At 39.1% G+C, this 22,058-nt stretch overlaps 1 protein-coding gene across 8 annotated transcripts in view; it reads right to left on the bottom strand.

The window, feature by feature from the left end:
* KCNQ5 (potassium voltage-gated channel subfamily Q member 5) overlaps nucleotides 1-22,058 on the bottom strand; it is a 633,783-nt gene that overhangs the window by 86,371 nt on the left and 525,354 nt on the right. For 4 of the 8 annotated variants that reach the window (XM_078369545.1, XM_002746718.7, XM_002746720.7 and 1 more), the window contains one exon: nucleotides 16,069-16,289. In XM_078369545.1, coding sequence (XP_078225671.1) covers nucleotides 16,069-16,289 — 221 coding nt within the window. Of the gene's footprint in view, nucleotides 1-16,068; nucleotides 16,290-17,546; nucleotides 17,568-19,842; nucleotides 19,900-22,058 lie in introns of all 8 variants that reach the window. The other 4 variants (XM_035296120.3, XM_035296122.3, XM_078369544.1 and 1 more) reach the window with 2 other exon arrangements.

Here is a 22,058-nt window from a genome sequence, read left to right as displayed (position 1 = left end):
AAAGGGGATCTAATTAAATTCCAGAGCTTCTACACAGCAAAAGAAACAATCATTAGAATGAATCAGCAACCAACAGAATGGGAGAAAATTTTTGCAATCTACCCATCTGACAAAGGACTCATATCCAGAGTCTACAAAGAACTAAAACAGATTTACAAGAAACAAACAAACAAACCCATTCAAAAGTGGGCAAAGAATATGAACAGACACTTTTCAAAAGAAGACATATATGAGGCCAAAAAACATATGAAAAACTGCTCATCATCAGTGGTCATTAGAGAAATGCAAATCAAAATCACATTGAGATACCACCTCACACCAGTTAGAATGGCTATCGTTAAAAAATCTGGAGACAACAGATGCTGGAGGGGATGTGGAGAAACAGGAACATTTTTACACTGTTGGTGAAAGTATAAACTAATTCAACCATTGTGGAAGACAGTATGGCGATTCCTCAAGGACCTAGAAATAGAAATTCCATTTGACCCAGCAATCCCATTACTGGGTATATATCCAGGATTATAAATCATTCTACTATAAGGACACATGCACATGAATGTTCACTGTGGAAGTGTTTACAATAGCAAAGACTTGGAACCAACCCAAATGTCCATTGATCATAGAGTGGACAGGGAAAATGTGGCACATATACACTATGGAATACTATGCAGCCATAAAAAACGATGAGTTTGTGTTCTTTGTAGGGACATGGATGAACCTGGAAACCATCATTCTCAGCAAACTGACAGAACAGAAAATCAAACACTGCGTGTTCTCACTCATAGGCGGGTATTGAACAGTGAGAACACATGGACACATGGAGGGGAGCATCACACACTGAGGTCTGTTGCAGGGGGACTAGGAGAGAGACAGTGGGGGTAGGGAGTTGGGGAGGGATAACATGGGGAGAAATGCCAGATGCCAGATATAGGTGATGGGGATGGATGCAGCAAACCACATTGCCACGTATGTACCTATGCAACAATCCTGCATGTTCTTCATATGTACCCCAGAACCTAAAGTGCAATAAATAAAAAAATATATATATATATTTGATTTCTAGTCAGTATATTTTTAATCATGAAAGGATATTAAACTTCATTGAATGCTTTTTCTGTATGAATGGATTCTGTACTAATTATATATATACATACACATATATATTGTGTGTATATATATATATATAAATAACCCCCTTTTTTTTTTACTCGAAATTACTGCTGCATACCTTAATTGACATGTGAAGGTATATAGAGAGAATATTTATAATGTATACGATGATAAAGAGTATAAATTGAGCATATTTATCATATTTACTAAAAAAAGAAGACAAGAAGTCATTTCACTAACACTAAACATACAGCTGGTTTATTCTGTTTCATTAGCAGCATGAATTATATGAAAGAAAATGTGCTAAGCAGCAAGCATGGTAGAACATAAAAAGCTTTGAGGATAGACCTAAGTGCAATTTGCAACCCCAACTTTTGCATTTAGACTAAATGATACAGAGAAGTTATTTACATTTTGATTCTCAGTTTCCCTATTTGCAAAATGGCTATGTGAGTATTAAATGAACTAATTCATAGAAAATGTCTATCCAATGCCTCAATATATTAGGTGCTATCTGTTATTTTCCTTCCCTTTCTTAGGCTCTGTGAGTGAAGGATACTATAGGAAGAAATAAAAAAGTAAATTAGACACTGACACTGTCTTCACAGAGCCAACAGGATGTTGAAAATACTAAAAGAAAACAAGCTTTAAATGGCTGGGATGGTAGATTGCAATACTGGCCACAATACTTGCAGCTTCTGACATGAAGAGGTGGAATCTCTGTCTCCATTTCTTCCATTTGGGCTGTCCTTGTCATTTACTTTGACCAACAGGACATAGCGGACGTTACACTGTGATAGGTTGAGCCTGAACTTCAAGAGACCTTTCAGATGCCAATGTACTGCTCTTGGGAACCCACCACCACCATGTGAACCAGTCCAGCCTGCTGGAGGATGACAGACCACATGACCATAGAGGAGTACTCCTAACTGAGGCCCCATTAGTCCAGTCAGCACCAGCCAATAGAACAGCTGATCACAGAGTATGAGTGAGTTCATCTAAGACTAGAAGAACTGCCTAACAGAATTGTGAGCTAAATAAATCGTTGCTGTTTTAAGCCACTAAATCTGAAGGGGAGGGATTAGCTATGTAACAGATAGCATACAAATGTAAGGAGATATGGGTCAGACATTTTTCAATCAAAACACAAAATTATGGGAACAATAGTTTCAAAACAGTTTTGGGGATGATTAGTCATCAATTCCAATAGAATGATGTGGTATAAGAATTGCTACTGCAACAAAAGCCAAAATAGACAAATGGTACCTAATCAAACTCCACAGCTTCTGCACGGCAAAAGAAACAGTCACTAGAGTGAATCGGCAACCAAAAGAATGGGAAAAAATTTTTGCAGTTTACCCATCTGACAAAGGGCTGATATCCAGAATTTACAAAGAACTCAAACAGATTTACAGGAAAAAAACAAACAAGCCCATTCAAAATTGGGCAAAGGATATAAACAGACACTTTACGAAAGAAGACATATATGAGGCCAACTATCATATGAAAAAATGCTCATCATCACTGGTCATCAGAGAGATGCAAATCAAAACCACATTGAGATACCATCTCACGCCAGTTAGAATGGCGATCATTAAAAAATCTGGAGACAACAGATGCTGGAGAGGATGTGGAGAAAAAGGAACACTTTTACACTGTTGGTGGGAGTGTAAATTAGTCCAACCATTGTGGAAGACAGTGTGGCGATTCCTCAAGGCCTTAGAAATAGAAATTCCATTTGACCCAGCAATCCCATTACTGGGTATATATCCAAAGGACTATAAATCGTTCTTCTATAAGGACACATGCACACGAATGTTCATTGCAGCACTGTTTACAATAGCAAAGACCTGGAATCAACCCAAATGCCCATTGATGGTAGACTGGATTGGGAAAATGTGGCACATATACACCATGGAATATTATGCAGCAATCAGAAATGATGAGTTTGTGTCGTTTATAGGGACATGGATGAATCTGGAGAACATCATCCTCAGCAAACTGACACAAGAACAGAAAATGAAATACCGCATATTCTCACTCATAGGCGGGTGATGAAAAATGAGAACACATGGACACAGGGAGGGGAGTACTAAACACTGGAGTCTATTGGGGGGAAAAGGGGAGGGCCAGTGGGAGGGGAGGTGGGGAGGGATAGCCTGGGGAGAAATGCCAAATGTGGGTGAAGGGGAGAAAGGAAGCAAAACACACTGCCATGTGTGTACCTAAGCAACTGTCTTGCATGTTCTGCTCATGTACCCCCAAACCTAAAATGCAATAAAAAATTAAAAAAAAAAAAAAAGAATTGCTACTGCATTAGATTAATGAAATATGCAAATCTTTCACCGGTGGGAATTCAGGGCTTCCTGTGCAAATGATTCTTGGTACCCAGAGGTACAGAGATTAATTTTTCCCAGGAAATATTATTCTGAGGTTTCTATGTTTTTGGAGTTCTGAAACTGTTGTTATGTATTATACATGGAAAAAGAAGAAAAAGATGGTAAGGGAAGAAAAGCTGAACAAAATGAGACACTGAAAATAAAATATCTGTAAAAGGAATTTGGGACAATAGTAGGGAGTTTTATACTACAGGTAGCAGAAAGCAAAGCCTGGGTAACTCATCTCTTTTCCATGTCCATCATCCATTGCAGAAAAAGGATCTTGGCCTTTACTTAACCTTTTTTCCCTGCTTCTTTACCAGGTAGAGCACACCATGAAAGTGATTAAATATAATTTTAAAATTGTGTCATATTGGTTTCTCTTTGTGCAGCAGACAACTAAGTGTGCCTTTGAAGGAAATAATTTGAGATATATGAAGTAAAAACCACCGTGTAGCTGAAAGGTGCTTCTCTTACATATGGGCTAAATTCTGTGATTTGTGTAATGGTTAACTTTGTGCTTATTTTGTGTGAAATTCTGGAGGTCACCCACGGGTTATTTCTGAAAAATGTGAAGTCTGGAGAATGAGGAAGATGGCTTTTGTTCCCCTCACTGCCAATCAATATTGTAACTGGGGTGGCCTAGGGTGGTAAAACTTACAGACAAACAGCAGGTTCTTTGAGGTGACAGTTGTGTCACGCCTCCTCCCTGTCTTCTAAATGCCCACAAACACGCTAGCTCTGAGTAGCAGCCCTCAAATACTTCCTAATTTGAATTGAAATTCAGTGGAGGGCTTATCCAAATTCTAAGAATGAGCCACTATGAAACACACACATAAACCTCAGAATGGAGGGTGGGACACACGTGATGCACTTCTCAGGACAGAAAGGACTATGGTTGACAGTGAAAAAGAAAGAGAAAGAGTGGGGGGAATGAGAGGCAAGAAGCAGTAGGTCGTACTTTTCTCTGTATCAAAGAGATGTGAAACTAGGGTAAGGACAGAAAACTCACTCCTGGCATTCCTCAGCCAATCCTTGTTTTCCTCTTCCATTTCTTAGTTTGGAATTGATAGTGAGAATATGAGTTAATGGCTAAGGAAGTTACTTTCCACTGGGCCAGAAGAGCAGATTATAGAAACTCACGTTTGGAAGATTTTTTCTTAGAGATTGTCTGGTTTGATCTCCTTAAGCTTCCAGAAATTCCTGAAATTGATCATCCAAGTTTGATTTGAATGCTTCCAATCATGGAATCCATTTGATTGCTGTGGAGTCTCTCTTTTTTTTTTTGTCAATGACAAAAAAATGTTGCTTCTTATGTTGCTCAGGTTGGCCTTGAACTCATAGCCTCGCCTCCTCAAGCGCCAGGACAACTGGCCGGAGCCACCGCGGCTCCCTGCTGTGGAGTCTCTAATTGCTAAGCTGTCATTATACTGAACTCAACATTGGTAACACCTTTTAGTTCTTCTTCTGCCCTTCGAAGCAACCAAGAACACATCTTCAACCTCTTGAAAAGTTGAAGAGGGGCCATACATTGTACAAGAAAGAGAGCTGGGTTAGAAGTTAGGAAACTTTGGTTTTGTAACTTACTAGTTGGTGTCCTCCTCCCTCATTTTATTTATTTATTTATTTTCCAGATGGAATCTCACTCTTGTCACCCACTTTGGAATGCAGTGGTGCAATCTCAGCTCACTGCAACCTCCCCTTCCTGGATTCAAGCAATTCTCCTGCCTCAGCCTCTGGAGTAGCTGGGATTACAGGTGCCCACCACCATGCCCAGCTAATTTTTGTATTTTTAGTAGAGATGAGGTCTCACCATGTTGGCCAGGCTGGTTTTGAACTCCTGACCTCAGGTGATCTACACCCTCCTCAACGTCCCAAAGTGCTGAGATTACAGGCATGAGCCACGGCACCTGGCCTCCTCATTTTATTTGTTGCTTCAGTAATCATGTGCTTAATATTTTGCTAATATTACTTTTGAAAGGCTTTACTAAGAGTGGAATGTAACTGTGTAGCTATAGGTTGAGGCCAGGATTTTTTTTTTTTTTAGATATAATACAAAGGACATGGGCATGAAATGATTAGACCAGAAGTCAAAAACCCATGTCATTAAAGAAAAGGAATGGGGAATTGGTGGTTTATAAATTTGTTGTTTATAGGGACTGGTTGAAATCCACAACTTAAAAGACATAATCTATTTAAAGGCATTTGTGGTAGCCAGCCTGTAACATGGTCCCCAGTGACCCTCATCTCCTGGTTTTACCCCCCTGTATAGTCCCCACCTATACTCTACAGGGTCGGTCTGTGTGACTACTAGCACATGAAAGAAGTGATGGCCTAACACTTCTGAGGTTAGGGCACAAAAGGCAGCAGTTTCTGCCTGTGTGCTCTCTCTGTTCTCTCTCGGGGAAGCCAGCCGCATGTCATGTGGATGATCAGGCAACCTAGGGTGTGACTGATGTGGCAAGGAAATAAGGCCTGCTAGTAAATGCTCAAGTGAACTTGGAAATGGGTCCTCTCCCAGCATCTCAGCCAAGAGCTTGACTGCAGCCTCATAAGAGACTTCGGGCCATAACCATTCAGCTAAACTGCTTCTGGATACCTGACCATTGAAACTGTGAGATTATAAAGACGTGTTGTTTTAAACCACTACATTGAGGGTAATTTGCTATGTAACAATATATAACTAATATAGCATTCTGATGCATTTTAAAGTATCAGTGTGCACATGCACACACACTTTGCTGATGAAATAAAATAGAGAGCTCCAGTTTCTAACCCTGAGTTTCCCAATGAAACCTGGATCTTTGGAAGCCAAAAGGTATGGTTAAGTTGCCACGCAAAGGTCATTTGGCAGCTCAGTTTCTGCTGGAAGGGAGGAGATGAGGTCCATTCATAGCTCAAGCAGGGAGCTATTTTATCCACCAATGGAAATAAGATATTTTTCCTTATCACTGTAGGGTAACAACAAACAGTGGGACAGAACCTAGAGAAATCTGACAAATCCTGCTCTATAATACAAAGCACTTGGATTAGAGTAGAAAGTCAGGTGGAACTCCAGTCTACTTAAATTAGAAAAGCATTTCCCCCATCACTAAAAACTATGAAGAATCATTTCACAAAAAGTAATGGAAGAAGCAGCCTGTTAGGGTCTGAACATTTGTGTCCCCCTAGAATTTATGTGTTCAAACCCTAACCCTCAAGGTGATGGTATTAAGAGGTGGGGTCTCTGGGAGACAGTTAGGCTATGAGGGCAGAGCCCTAATACATGGGATTAGTGCCCTCATAAAGGAGACCCAAGAGTTACCTCATCTTTTCTGTCATGTGGAAGTGTGCCTTCTCCAGACAGAATCTGCCGGCATCATGCTCGGGGACTTCCAGCCTCCGGAACTGTGAGAAGTAAATATTTGTTGTTTGTAGGCCACTGAGTTTATGCTATGTTTTTTACAGCAGCCCAAACAAACTAAGACACAACTCTTCTCAGAAATCCAGGAAATAATGTAGTCACTTAGGGTCTAAAACCAGAGATTGAGAAGTCACTCTCCATCCAATAGGAGAAGGAGATCTTAGGGGCACCAGAGTACATGTGACACACAGCAGAGGACTAGGATATGCCTTTGAATGAAGAAGCCTGAGGGACTGAATGAAGAACCTGGACAACTAAAGAAAAAAACACCTATGGATCAGAATTCAGACAATTTCCTCAGGCAATGGTTTTTACCAGTAAGTTAAGGAAGAACTGAAAGTGCATTTTAGAATCCTGAATCCCCTTTGTAGGCATTTGCACAGAATTATTTCAACAATTATGCTTAATATAGAGTTAAATATGGACAATAGGTTTCCAGAGTTTAGATCCAGTCATTCTCAATAAATCCTTTTGTTTTTATCACTAAAGAAAACCTTCAGGTTTTGTTACAAATAGAGGCTGACAGGAATGGGTGCCCAACTCAGTCAGAATCCCAGGCCAGGAATCTGCACAAACAGGTTAAGTGGAAGCCCTAATAAGATACGGCTTTAACAAGAATTATTTCTGTCAATACAATGCAGAGTCATTATCAGGCAATTTCAGAAAGTGCCAGGAAGCATCATGTGGAAAATTATAATCAAGGCCTGGCTGAAGTCGGGCCATCATTATGGAAAGTCAGGAAAAATGCTAAGTGCAGCTTGATACTTGGCATTTTGTGGAAACACCAAAAATGTCAACTGGGGAGACTGAGAAAAACATGAGGGAGGAAGATGCCAGTGGAAAATAAGCATAAAGAGGATTAGTGTAAGATGAAAGCCCGGGTGCATAAATTAGTCAAATATAAAATGCTGATAGTCTGTGATTTATCCTGCTTGGAAGAGAATATGCCGTTATGGATACAAGAGACTGTTAGTTCAGGATAGTTGTCAAAACCATTGCATGAAAATGCTGCCTTTTGTCACTGTTTTCAGTGATCTTGATATTCTCAAACAAGGGTTGTGGCAGACTGGTGGGCCTAGAACCCAAGCAGAGGTTAAAAGAAGAGAGGAAGAGGATGAACTATCTTTAAGAAGACTTGAGAGTTCTGGTACCCCACATGGTGTATTTCTACTTTTTTGCTATTTTTAGGCGAGACTGGTTAGTTATTAACTTCAGAAGGAAGAAGGAGTCACCAAGAGAAACAGCTTGAGGAGCGAGGTGTCATGAAGCTGCTGAGGAGGTGGAGAGGAAGGGAACTGTACCAGGTTTCCCTTGGTGGTGGTGATAGAACATTTATGGGCTGACTGAATGCGAGGAAGGATGACATGATCGAAATACTAATTTATTTATTTTTGCTAGTTGTTCCTTTACCCACTTGGCCTTTCCTTTGAAATTCAAGGAGTCAGTCTAGTCTATGCTTGTTGTCTCATGGAAATGATGTGATGAGAGAAAAGTGAAAAAAAAAAAAAGATAAATCTGGCTTTTATGTTTTTAAAAGCCCAGACATTTAGAGGAACAGAAATGACACACAGACAGAATATTTTACAGAAAGCATCATGTCGAACGACATGCTGCCTCCTTAACCTCACCCCTAAGTGGAAGAGGTTTCTTGGCTATATCAAATATTATACTATGGGAAGCTGCTTTCCCCAGATCCAATCCCCAAACATAAACCCTCAAATTTATCCAGTTGCTTCCCCCCTACACTTGATCATGTGCTTCAGCACAGATCCAGCTGCTGGGTCCTGACGGGAGACTGCCAGTGATGGTGGTCCCATCCTTCCTGCTAGTAATTGTTTTAGGCATGAGGATTGTGCCAAATAAGATGTGAATGGAGAGTTTTCCTCACTTTGAAGAAGAGACACACACATCAGCTGGCCTCTTTCTGCCTCTGAAAGTGCTGCATCTAGAGAAGATATGGTAACTGCTGTAGCCATTTTGCCTCCAGCCTGAGGAGGAGGCAGGCAGACGGACAAAGTCAAAACAAGACTCAAGAGAATCATAGAGAAATGAAGCCAGAGCCCTAAGGCTCCTTGTGGAGAGCTATCTTATCTCTGAGCCTCTTTCTATGTGGTATTACGCATTGCATCATGGTTTAAGGTAGTTGAATCTGCTGCTTTTGTGCCCTGTTGCCAAATGCATCCTAATTGGCACACTGGCTGAGAGGAGAAAGGAACATGAAGGGTAGTGAAGAGAGAGGAATTACCAACAGTGCCTGAAACAAAGCCTTGAGGGACCCTCATGATTGGAAGATATTCTGCATCTTCATCTTATCTAGACCCCACCCTGGTGAACCGTAAACATCTCCTGAACCCAGGCTGTGTCAGTCTTTCCCATAAACACCTGGTGAGGATGTACCTTCCATGGCAGCTGCCCTGAGTATTGCTCAGCAGGAATGGTAATTTCTCCTTAAGCAGACACAGTGTTAAACTTGTTATAACATGCATGGTTATACATGTATGTGAGATGGATTTTTAAATCTATTACCACTGCTGGAATGAACATCCTACTTACTATAGAATGTTGGAATTAGTTACTATAGACTGTTGAGTTTAGTTACTGTTAAGCACTGTAAGGTAGAACTCCCTAAAGGTACGTCCTTCTCCTTTACTGTCCAGGTTATTGTACTCTTTGATTGTAATTCTGCAAGGCACTCCCAAATGCAGTGGGGTTCAGTAAGTGTAAGACTCTTTTGTAGCAAACTAGTCACCAGAAATCTGAAGATTTTCTCCTAGCTCTACCTTAGTATCATTCTTGTGGATTTTTGCTGCTTGCTACTTTTCTTACTTGCAATCTGCCACCTTCCAGTTGCTTGTCTTTTGGCAACACCTGTGCATCTCCTGACACTATCCTTTGCATCTTGAAACAGACCTCAGATGACCCCACTATTGGCCTCCTTCCCAGGGAAAATAGACACAGATAAGTATGGCTGTTATCCTGAGTCTCTTCCCAGATACCTGATCGAAACAGAGAACGGTCACTGAAAGGCCATTTCCCCAATTTGCCTAATCTTCTAGCTCTGGCTGCCTTGAGATGATGTAGTTGAGAAGGCTGGCAGCTGGGGCTGGGAGAAAGATGGGATAGTGGCATGGTCAAGGGGTTTATATGGGAAGAGGAATCTGACCAATTGAAGTTGGAAGAGTGAAGGCAAATGGTGGGTGGTGGGTGGGGGGAGGAGAAGAAATGAAAGATTCTTAAAGGGAAATTGATACAACATCTGGGAGAACATCTTAGAATACATTTGTAGGAGGACTGTGATATTAAACTGCATGTGCATTGTGGCTCCTTTACTTACAACTGCTAGACCTTGGGCAAATTTCTTAGTTTAAACTCTTAGTTTCCTCATCTCTAAAATAGGGATAATACTGGAACTGCTCCAAAGGGGCATTGGCAGAATTAAATGAGATAATAGAGGTACAGAATTTAGAACAATGCATGCCACTGGGAAGAATTCAATACATGTTAGTTTTATCATTATTATTACCATTGTACTTGACAAAAATATTTCTATATTATCTAATATCTAAAATTGTATGAAAAGGGTTACATACTATCAATGAACAGAGTATTTCTACCTTTTATTATAGGATTTATCAGCTAAAAATATGATTCATACCACAGTGGTCAAAATCAATTTGCTATGGCAACACTACACCAGTCCTTTAGAGTTTACTTTCTTTCCTTTGTCATTTGTGGCTTCAGCATCTGCCTGCTACTTTCAACTTTTCTGTTACACATAAGTGTGGCATATTGAGAGATAATTGTGCCTTTTTAAGTGTATCACGTTAATCTTATTAAAAATTATAGCAAGAGAAAAATGCCATGGATGTTTAATAACCTTTTTAAAGAATCATTAAATTATGAAAACACTCCCATTCATTGTAAAGGGTATCAGATTTGTCAGGAATTATTAAATTTTACAGTTTAACCCCAAATATTTTTTGTTTCTCTATTATGCTGTCTTTCAATTGCAGACCTACTATTTTCCAAATGTAACTTTTAGTTATTAACTTAAACTTGATCTGAGTTTCCATTATTCTTTCTTTTATTTTTCTATTCTCCTGAGCATGTTAATGGGCAATGGAATGCCAAAAAAATATGTGAGGGTAAGGGAGAAGAAGAAAACTGCCCCAGAAGTAAATGAGTAAACAGACCTGGAATAATTGAAAGCTGGCTGTGTTATATATTATTTTCCATGGTATTAAGTAAATTTTAGAAATACTTAAAACCTAGAGAGGTACTATAAGTAAAGATATATAAATGAAGTCTACATTTATTTGACAGGTATTTAATTTTCTTTTTCCTGTAAAAAAAGAACTTCCAGTTTCCCAAGACTCAACATTGAGTTCAATCAGAGGTAAAGATTCTGGACTATTGGATTAAATGAGGAGGCAGGAACTATTCTCTCTTGCAGGTGGGCAGCCAACACAGCACCTTCAGCAGAATAGCAATTGGCCCTCTGGTCACTTGGGAAACTCAGAATTAATTGATATGGGCATCAACAAGGGAGAAGCAGTTTCTTTGTAAACAAACAAAACTGAACTCGTATGAAATGACCTAGAAAATAGATGACAGGAGACCGTTCCAGTTTGTGGTTTGGTAGAGAATAGGAGTTCTGTTTCTGTCTGACCTCTGAGACATCTTTGCAGCTACTGAAAATACTGTGATAGACAGTGTGGACTCTAGAGTCGTTGAAAAATTCTTTCCCTCTGGCCAAACAGTGCAAGTAGAATTGTTTACCAAATTGAAATCCAGATTTTATGAATTTTATATCTAAATATGCTCAGTCAACAGCAGGGACCTTACATTATAAAGCTAAATGCTTTTTGAAGCCCATGTTAGAAGAATATAGTCCTGTTGCAATATGTAATATACAATTTCTAATAGAGTGTGAAGCCAGGGCCAGGGATGAAGATATGGACACATTTCAGCTTGCCAGGGATGCTGTGATATGGGTAAGCATGAGCTTTGTCTATGGGCCGAATTGCATTCCTCCAAAATTCATATGTTACAGTCTTAAGCCCTAGTATCCCCGAATGCGACTGTGTTTGGAGACAGGGTCTTTAGAGATGCGATTAAATTAAAATGAAGTTATTAGGGTGGTTCCTAATCCAGTATGACTGCTATCCTTACAAGTAGAGGACATTTGCACATGTACACAGAAAAGTCTATGTAAAGACTCAGGGAGAAGACCATCTACAAGCCAAGAAGAAAGCCTTCAGAAGGAACCAATCCTGCTGATACCATGAACTTGGGCTTCTGGCCTCTAGACTGTGAGAAAATAAGTTTTTGTTGTTTAAGGCATCTAGTACTTTGTTATGGCAGCCTGAGCAAATTAATACAAGTTCCATTTGTAGTAGAAGCTGTTAAACATCATTACATAGCCCACGTTTGCATTCAACAAAGACTGGCTTTCACCATAAAGACAAAGACAAGCTGCTCTTTCTACCACTTGGGAGGACATCAGCTTAAGGAGAGGAGTTAGATGAGTACGAGTCAGTGCAAGGGCCCCTAGACAAAGGGCAACGGAGAGGGCAGTGTGTGAAAGGAAGGGCTAATTTTTTTTCTTCAATGCCTAGTTTTGTTTTCTTCTTTTTCCTCTACCATTTCGTTTTTATAAACTAAGGGCTTTTAAAAAATTTTTATCTTTTTTAAAAAAGAAAATCCTCTATTGCTTTCTTATCACAAGAGATTTAACTGTTCATTGTAGAAATATTCCATGCTCATGGTTAGGAAGAATCAATATAGTGAAAATGGCCATACCGCCCAAAGTAATTTATAGATTCGATGCTATCCCCATCAAGTTACCATTGACCTTCTTCACAGAACTAAAAAAACCACTTTAAACTTCATATGGAACCAAAAGAGAGCCCCCATAGCCAAGACAATCCTAAGCAAAAAGAACAAAACTAGAGGCATCACGCTACCTGACTCAAACTATACTACAAGGCTGCAGTAATCAAAACAGCATGGTACTGGTACCAAAACAGAGATATAGACCAATGGAATAGAACAGAGGTCTCAGAAGCAATGCCATACAGCTACAACTATCTGATATTTGACAAACCTGACAGAAAAAAGCAGTGGGGAAATGATTCCCTGTTTAATAAATGGTGTTGGAAAAATTGGCTAGCCATATGCAGGAAGCTGAAACTGGACCCCTTCCTTACATCTTATACAAAAATTAACTCCAGATGAATTAAAGATTTAAACATAAGAACAAACAATATAAAAACCCTAGAAGAAAACCTAAGTAAAACCATTCAGGACATAGGCAAAGGCAAGGACTTCATGATTAAAACACCAAAAGCAATGGCAACAAAAGCCAAAATAGACAAACGGGACCTAATTAAACTTAAGATCTTCTGCACAGCAAAAGGAACAATGATTAGAGTAAACCAGCAACCAACAGTATGAGGAAAAATTTTTGAAATCTACCCATTAGACAAAGGGCTAATATCCAGAATCTACAAAGAACTAAAACAGATTTACAGGAAAAAAACAAACAAACCCATTCAAAAGTAGGCAAAGGATATGAACAGATGCTTTTCAAAAGAAGATAAATATGCGCCCAACAAACATGAAAAAATGCTCATCACTGGTCATTAGAGAAATGCAAATCAAAACCACATTGAGATACCATCTCACACCAGTTAGAATGGTGATCATTAAAAAAATCTGGAGACAACAGATGCTGGAGAGGATGTGGAGAAACAGGAACACTTTTACACTGTTGGTGGGAGTGTAAATTAGTTCAACCATTGTGGAAGACAGTGTGGCAATTCCTCAAGGATCTAGAAACAGAAATTCCATTTGACCCAGCAATCCCATTACTGGGTATATACCCAAAGGATTATAAGTTGTTCTATCATAAGGACACATGCACACATATGTTCACTGTGGCGCTGTTTATGATAGCAAAGACTGGAATCAACCCAAATGCCCATTGATGATAGAATGGACAAAAAAAAGTGGCACATATATACCATGGAATACTATGCAGCCATAAAAAAGATGAGTTTGTATCCTTTATAGAGACATGGATGAACCTAGAAACCATCATTTTCAGCAAACTGACACAAGAGCAGAAAACCAAACACCACATGTTTTCACTCATAGGTGAGTGATGAACAATGAGAACACTTGGGCACAGGGAAGGGAACAACACTCATAGGGCTAGGTAGGGGTGTGGAGGGGAGGGGAGGGGGGCAACGGGGGGGCGAGGAGGAGGGGGAGAGATAATACTGGGAGAAATGCCTGATATAGGTGATGCTGGTGGTGGGGGGATGGAGACAGCAAACCACCATGGCATGTATGTACCTATGCAACAATCCTGTAGGATGCAGGACGTGCCCCGGAGCCCAAATACAATAAAATTTAAAAGAAAGAAAGAAAAAGAAAATCCTCTATTGCTTCCTTATTACAAGAGATTCACCTGTTCATTGCAGAAATATTAGGAAATACAGATTTTAAAAAAATGAAGAAACAAAATATAACTGTGATCACACCACTCAAAGGTAACTGTTCATACATTCTTGTAAATCTTTCCAGACTTTTCCCTATATATTCACGAATTTATATAATATACATAAATGGAATGATTTTTTCTTTTTATCTTTCTGTGTCAATAATTTTAAATTTAGAGTATCATCTCTAATGTCTGATATTGTTTCATTGTATCTATTATATCCTAGAAATAGAATTGGAGGGTAGGATGTGTCTAGGCTTAGACATATGTAAAGACTTTTAATATATTTTGCCAAATTGCCCTCCAGAAAGGATGTACCCATTTATATTCAGAAAGTCTATTTTGAGTGCAACATAAAGCCCTGTAACTCTTGACTCAGCTGCTCAAGGGCTTTCAGCCAAAATCCTAAGAGAAGAGTGAGGAAACTAGAGGACACTGAAAAGCTGTGCCACAAGTGACTCAGATCCTGCAAGTGGCTCGACGGAGGAGTGTCCCGGGTTGGTGGCGGAGGTTTTTCCTTCCTTAGCACAGGACAGGTTGGGGGGAAGCAAGGCAGGATCAGACGACTTGCGCCCATATGGGAGATCTGCAAGCTCCGCCAGGAGGAGCCATGTCAGTGCAGCCAGTAGGGGTCGCCCTGAAGAGCATGGCACTCACGGGGTGTGGAGTGAAGCGTGAAGAGACTTGTGTTGCTCACTTAAGCGTGGAAGAGAGATCCCTGAGGACCTCTAAGTAAGCTGGGAGGAACCCGTGGACTGAGGTTCCAGGGATTTCACTGCAGGGAGCCTGAGATCATTGTGATTATGACCCTGGTTGTTAATTTTATTCCTCGGGCTTTCAGGGCCTGGGAAAATACACGTTATTTTAGGGAAAGAGAACAGAAGGACTGACAGCCTTTGCAGTTTTTATGCATTAATGGGACATGCTATTTGATTTTGGTTCCTTGCCCAGTATAAGAGATCCCAGGGGGCCTAGTTAAAAGGAAAGCCAAGCTTATCTTAAATGAAAAATAAAATGTTTTATAAACATGAAAATTATGTGGCACTCAATAAAATGTGTTGGCAAGTGAATGTCTGCTACACAATATGATAAATAAAATAGGTTAATTCCTCTTGGGAGAAGAACTTGAATTTTACTTATCATTGGAAGACTTTGAAGTAACTTTCAACAGGAACCTCTCTAAGGAAGATAAGCAGTGGTATCTGATTTGCCGGTAGGCGGAGTATGTGAGAGAGGGAAAGAGCCCCTTCATTCTTGACCAGAAATGATCACCCTTTTTATTGTGTTTCAAGATATTCACAGAGCACCTGGTTGTCCCTGGGTCTTGGAGCTTTGCTGGTCAGACGTAATATATACATCAGAATGATAGCCCCATTGATCTTAACGTGGCCCTTGTCTGAGAAATAAATGTGTAGATACAAGTGAAGAATTAACAACATTTTGTTGGCTTCTTTGAAATGTAAATTTAGCTGCCAAAGTGGTTTCCAAAAGTAAACTTCTGTACATTTGCCCAAGGCAATGAATAAATTTCCAATAAAACAAACAAACAATTCTTTCCCTGGGGTTGTTTTCTTCTATCTTCAAGTGGCACTATGGAGAATTAATTACTTCATAATCTCACTCACTATAGCCTATCAAATTAAAAATGGTTATGGAAAAACAGGGCTTACCATCTATCACTGGTTTTGGCTGAGAACTTTTGAGGCGCAGTGAGGGCCGGAAGCGGGTTCGGTCGTTGAAGCTCCAGCTCTTCTGCACTTTGGTGGGGCTGCCCTCGGCTGTGATGTCGGTGCTTGGGGACCTCCTGTCACCTACTGAGGCTTGTCGGCTCTTAATACTCTGTCCCCTGGGGCTAGCCATGCGCACTCGCTCCTTAAAACTTAGCTTCTGACTGTGGAGAACAGAGGCATGATTATTCCATTTCAAGTAATTTCCTCCAGTTTGCTTGGGTAAATTATTTGATGAAGCTCATGTGGTCATATATTTCAATAGACAAGATGTTTTCAGCATATAGGAGCACAGCAATGTATTTTTCCCTTATTTAAAATTTAAGCTTTATTTAATCTCTGTATTTGCATTCCTTTGAGCTCAATCTCATTCTATAGGTACACACATCTTTCTTGGATTCATCATAGAAAGGCCTGAGGTCATATAGCAGTTTGTCCACAATTACACTGTAGATAACCAAGAACTGTTTTGGAATTCACTTGAAAAACAGTTGAATAATTTTAGCTTTAACCTCAACTTTTAAGATTTAAAAAGTTATTTTTTATTTGGGAGCATATCTCTTTGTAATTTCTAAACATTTCTACAGGAAAACAGGGATGACAGTTAACACGTATACCTACATTTGGCATGCATTTTATATTCCAGGCAAGATGATGATATCCATAAATTCATGCAGTCTCATTGCAGTTGGTAGCATCACATACATAATATTAAACATACAACACTTAACATCAGATTTCTTTTATGCTTACATTTGTTCTTGTGAGATGAAAACCACACAAGATAGAACAGCCCCAACATATAATGAATGTGATGACTGATGAACGGAATGAGATGTTATGTTCACTAACACAATTTCCTGCTAGTAAACAGGTTATTGATTTGCTGTGGCAGCTACTGGTAAATTATATTTGTTCAGGCATTCAGCTCTGATGCTGGCTAAGATCGAACTGTTGTGGGCTCATAAAAGCAGCATTAACAAGAATCATAAAATCCGAAGTACATCTTCACGCTTTCCTAATCAAGAGCTGTGGTGTGATGTGCTAGGAAAGGCAGGTTGGGATGAGAGACATGGGTGCTAGGGTCCTCATCTCTAACATGGAGATAAACATAGCAGCAGAGCTAAGGAATTTTTGTGGGAATCAAATGAACTGTAAGAAGTTTGATGCACCCACTTTGTTTGTTTTCTTGTTTCCTTTATGAAGTAATTGTGCCATTCATTAGAAGGTGCTACCGTCATCAATGTGAGGGGCCCTGGACTCTGCAGGGCCTGAAGAAATCATGGGGCAGTGAGTCTGAGGGAAGTCGCTCAGAGCAGCTACTCTGAGTTGTGCCGCAGCCTTTGTGGGGTATGAAAGCAGCGTTCTCATGGATAAGGCTTATTTGAGACGAAGTGGAGGCCTTGTTTTTTTCCACTTACCGCAATGTCCACTGTCCCCAGCTGCAGCATGCCAACAGCAAATGTGTTTAGTGGATATGTGTTTTGTAGCTAACAAGAAACAGTAACATTTATTTTTCCATGCCTAGTTGCTTAACAAACGATATTCTAAAAGGGCACCACATTTCATGTGTGTTTACATGAAAACAAATCAAATAATGAACTATGGTGGTCAGGGAGTTTTGGAAACAATAAACAAGTTGACCATGCAACTGACAGCTCCCCTTGGAAAATGCAGACATGGCTAAGTCCGGCATGACTCGCTGAAGGCACATGCAAAGAACAGGCGGGGCAGTTTGGTGATGAGGTCAGGTGGGTTCAAGAGTTCTTTACAATCCCAACAGTGAAAGGGTTTATCTGTACTTGACACATGTGTGATTAAACAATAGATTACATTAAACAAGAGCAACAATAATATAATAAACCTGCATCTTTTAATTCTCAGGCTAGGTTTTCCATGTCATCCCAAAGCCTTCAATTATTTAAACAAATCCGTCAAAGGGATAGTGCCCAAAAATGTCTACTTGTCTCAAGCTTTTTTCTTTTTTAAAAATTGCAAAAGTTTCAAATCTCTTTTTAGTTTCAACACATCTGTTCCATAATTTAAATTTACAATGATCTAGTTCAGGAAGCATATGTTCACTTCTGCACCTTTATTTAGATTAATGAATAGCTCAAGTTGACAAAGATATCATCACAATTGTCCTCACTATATTTGATTTTATCTATTACCTTTTCTGTAACTAACATGCTAATTACTATAAAAGTTTGGGTTTAGTTAATATCAAATTATTTTCTCAAACTTTCAAGATATATCTCTTTTCTATGCCAATTAAACAAATAGGGAATGGATAAGACATCATAAAAACATTTAATAAAAAAACTCAATTACTAAAAAAGTAAAAACATCCAAAATGAAAGTATTAGCATTAAATATACCATGGTTTATTTATAATAATAGTCTTTTAAAAATCATTTCTATGAAAGTATTGTTAAAAATTGCTTCTATGAAACGTTTTGACATTACCTTATGAATAAATCGGAAAGTGGGAATAATATTCTCTAAATCTCAGTACCATTTAAAGCACTTAAAGTTGACAAAAATAAATTCTAGGTAACATTTCCCTTTTGTCCTTCTAAGCTACATGGATATTTGCTAATGTCTAATATTTTAAAGATTCCTGAGAATTTTTAAAAAATAAACTCAGCATATTACATACTAAATCAGACAAAAAGTAATGTTTTCATTTTCTCTTTTGACATAATTATGTGAAAGTTAAGAATAAGATTCTAATCAAGAGCTTTTTAACCAGGAAAAATTTTCTTTTCAAGCAAAGATCTGTAGTTGTGTCCTCTTACAAAAAGCTCACTTTTATTATTTTTCTACTTTGTTTCCCTTTGAAAATCAACAGAGCATCTTGATTAGATGACTATCAAGCTGATTAGGTAATTGTTACTGAAAACACACATTGAACTGATTAAAACATATAGACTCTTCACTGGTACCTTGAAGTTTTCATTATTTTCCTGCACTTTTGGGTGACATCTATGCACATGATTTTTGAAGATTTATGGAACAGTATTTTTAGGAAGAATGTCAAGGATTATCCCCAGGAGACCAACAAGGAGGTCTTGCTTTATAGAAAGCAACAAAAAATTGCTGTGGTCAATGATTAGAGCATCTTTCTTAGTATACAGTCCCACATTCCCAGCTGAGGACCATGCTCAGCAGAGCCTGCACAGTCACCCTGCAAGAGAGAATTCTCCCGTCTCTAGGAACTAGATGTACAGGTTATTCAAATGGCCTAGTATGCAGTCTATTACCAGCTGTTCCCTGCCAGGGAACTGTGTGGCATCATCATAACCCCACAGTAATCCTCTGGGACTTAGAATGCTGTAGTTATTGTTATACTTAATTAGGGTTTTAGCCCTTCATGGGATAAGCATTCTACAAATTCTCGCCTCAGGCACAATATGGCAACTGAGCCATGACAATCCAGTGCGTGCAGCAGCTTAGCAGATGTCCAACCACAAGGAGGCGCCAAAGGGCTGACTGCCAGTTCTGCGCGGGACGCCAACTATTGGTCCCAGCGGTGGAGAGTATCAAAGCAGGCAACAGGCAACAAAGAAAATTACAAGCGGGTTAAAAACCTCATTCGAGTCCCTAGAAAGAGTGAGCCTCTGAACAGGACTCAGTTGGGGTGGGTATAACCTGGTCATGCACCTGAGGTTAGTTGGCATTCTCAAGTCTCATGTCAATAGCCCGGATGCTGGGTACCTCTGCTTCCGTGAGGTGTACATTCTGAAGAGCTTCTGCTTATTACTACAGAACTTACTAGGAGTGAGGGAAATAGAGCAGCACATTACTAAGCATTTCACGAATAGGAAAGTGCTTAGGGATTCTTTCTTTTATAAAAACAAAGCCATTTGGCTTTATTGTTTTTAATATAGAAGCACACAGACTATTTAAGCAGAGAGTACTAACTATGTTGTTTAACTGTGCTGCTTGAAAGCTATCCAGTGATCTTAATGACTAAGTGGAAAAATCAGATTTGAACTAGACATTACGAATGACGATAGTCTCTGTGTTAGCATGTTTCATATGAAAATAAGAATAAATACTTTAGAATACAGCCACCCCTGTAATAAATATAATAAAACAGTATATATGAGTCATAATATACTTTAGAACTTTAAGGAATAAATATTTACAGAAATCAATAAATTCGTAACTGCTGAAATTTAAAAACATAAGTTCTTGGTTTGTGTGAAATCCCTGCAGTTAGAGTTGATATAGGTAACCAATTGTCAGAATATGTTCAACAAAACAGAAGAAAAGATTCTAGGTTGCTAGTTTGTAGAAAAAGAAAGAAAAGTACATTTCTTACTTTAAGTCCTTTGATGTGTTGTTAAAAGCCTAACTCCATTTCCTCTATCAATAAATGTGAACAGAAGGAGAGACCATTTGGAAAGATTGTTTTTGAAACAATGGAACATTTTGCCAATAAGGACACAAGTTGACTATGTTGGAAAAAAAACATAGTTTAGTCTCACTGGGTTTAGTTTAACAACACAGGCAGATCATTCATTGCACACAGAAGAAAGAAAAATTAAATAATGGAAAATAAATGCAGAAGAAATATAAAAGCACACCGTCTTCCACCAGGGTTCTAGAGTTCTCTACAAGAGCCACACACCGCTTCAGAGCCCAATAAAACCAATCACGCAGGAGTGGTTCAGGAAAAGCACTCAGTGGCTCACAACACAAGAGTGTAATGTAATATAAAAATATCATTTGTGCCTCAACTTTTAAGACATGCATCTTTACAACAGTCTCACAGGTACCTGGTAAAGCAACTTTAGTCTACTAAGAAATCTGAAAGGGTTCTAGTAACACTTTTAATATTGCCATTAAGGAAGCTTAAGTATAAGCAGACATATAGCTAACCATTGCTGATTTAGAAGACAGTAAGTAGAGGCAGCAAGATGTACAGACAATCTCAAAACCTCAGACAGTACAATCTGTTTTTGTAGCAATAAAACTGAGGTAGAAAGAAGGAAAAGCCTTCTTGTACCAATGTGATGACTGACTGACTACTATTTGATCATACGGTCAAGGAGGAAGGGAGAACAACATAAAACCCTCAAGGTGAGAATATTGGCTTATTCTGGCCAGATGGGTTCACAGGTGAATTCAGTTCTCTGAAAAGGACAATTTACATTAACACAGAAAAAAACCTGTTCAGTTTAAAAAATGATTTTTTCCAACTGATTTTTAATAGAACGAAATAAACACGTTTACTACCACATATGTGAGATTAGAACTGTTTAAGTGGGAATTCAGAGGAAAATAAATGAGTGATTAAATAATGCTGAAGAAGTATTTTTATGATTGGAGTAGAGGAAAAACAGAGCAGGCTCAGTTGAGAATAACAGTAATTTGTACCTGACTCTGTACCAAAAAGAAGTGATGAAACAGTATTTCCACTATTGCTCAGTTGAGCTATATTTAAAAACCTCTTCTTCAGATTGATGTCTTTTATTTGTTTTTGTTTTGTTTTGTTTTGTTTTGAGATGGAGTCTTGCTCTGTTGCCCAGGCTGGAGTGCAGTGGCACTGACACCTCTGCCTCCTGGGTTCAAGAGATTCTCCTGCTCAGCCTCCCAGGTAGCTGGGACTACATGTGTGTGCCACCACGCCAGGCTGATTTTTGCATTTTTTAAGTAGAGATGGGGTTTCATAATATGTTGGCCTAGTTGGTCTTGAACTCCTGACCTCAGGTGATCCACCCGCCTCCGGCTCCCAAAGTGCTGGGATTATAGGCGTCAGCCACTGCACCTGGCATTGTATTTTTAAAGAAAGTTTTTGGATCTGTCACAAACAATGTGCTATTTCTCCTTAGCCCAAGACATCGTAGACAAATTTTGTTTAAACATACCCTTACCTCAGTGTAGAAAGACAAAAATCTCTTTTTCAAAAGAACATTCCAAAGCCA

The sequence above is a fragment of the Callithrix jacchus genome, chromosome 4 (assembly GCF_049354715.1).
Source record: "Callithrix jacchus isolate 240 chromosome 4, calJac240_pri, whole genome shotgun sequence".
Taxonomy (NCBI): Eukaryota; Metazoa; Chordata; class Mammalia; order Primates; family Cebidae; genus Callithrix; species Callithrix jacchus.
This window is presented reverse-complemented; position numbering and strand designations above follow the sequence as displayed.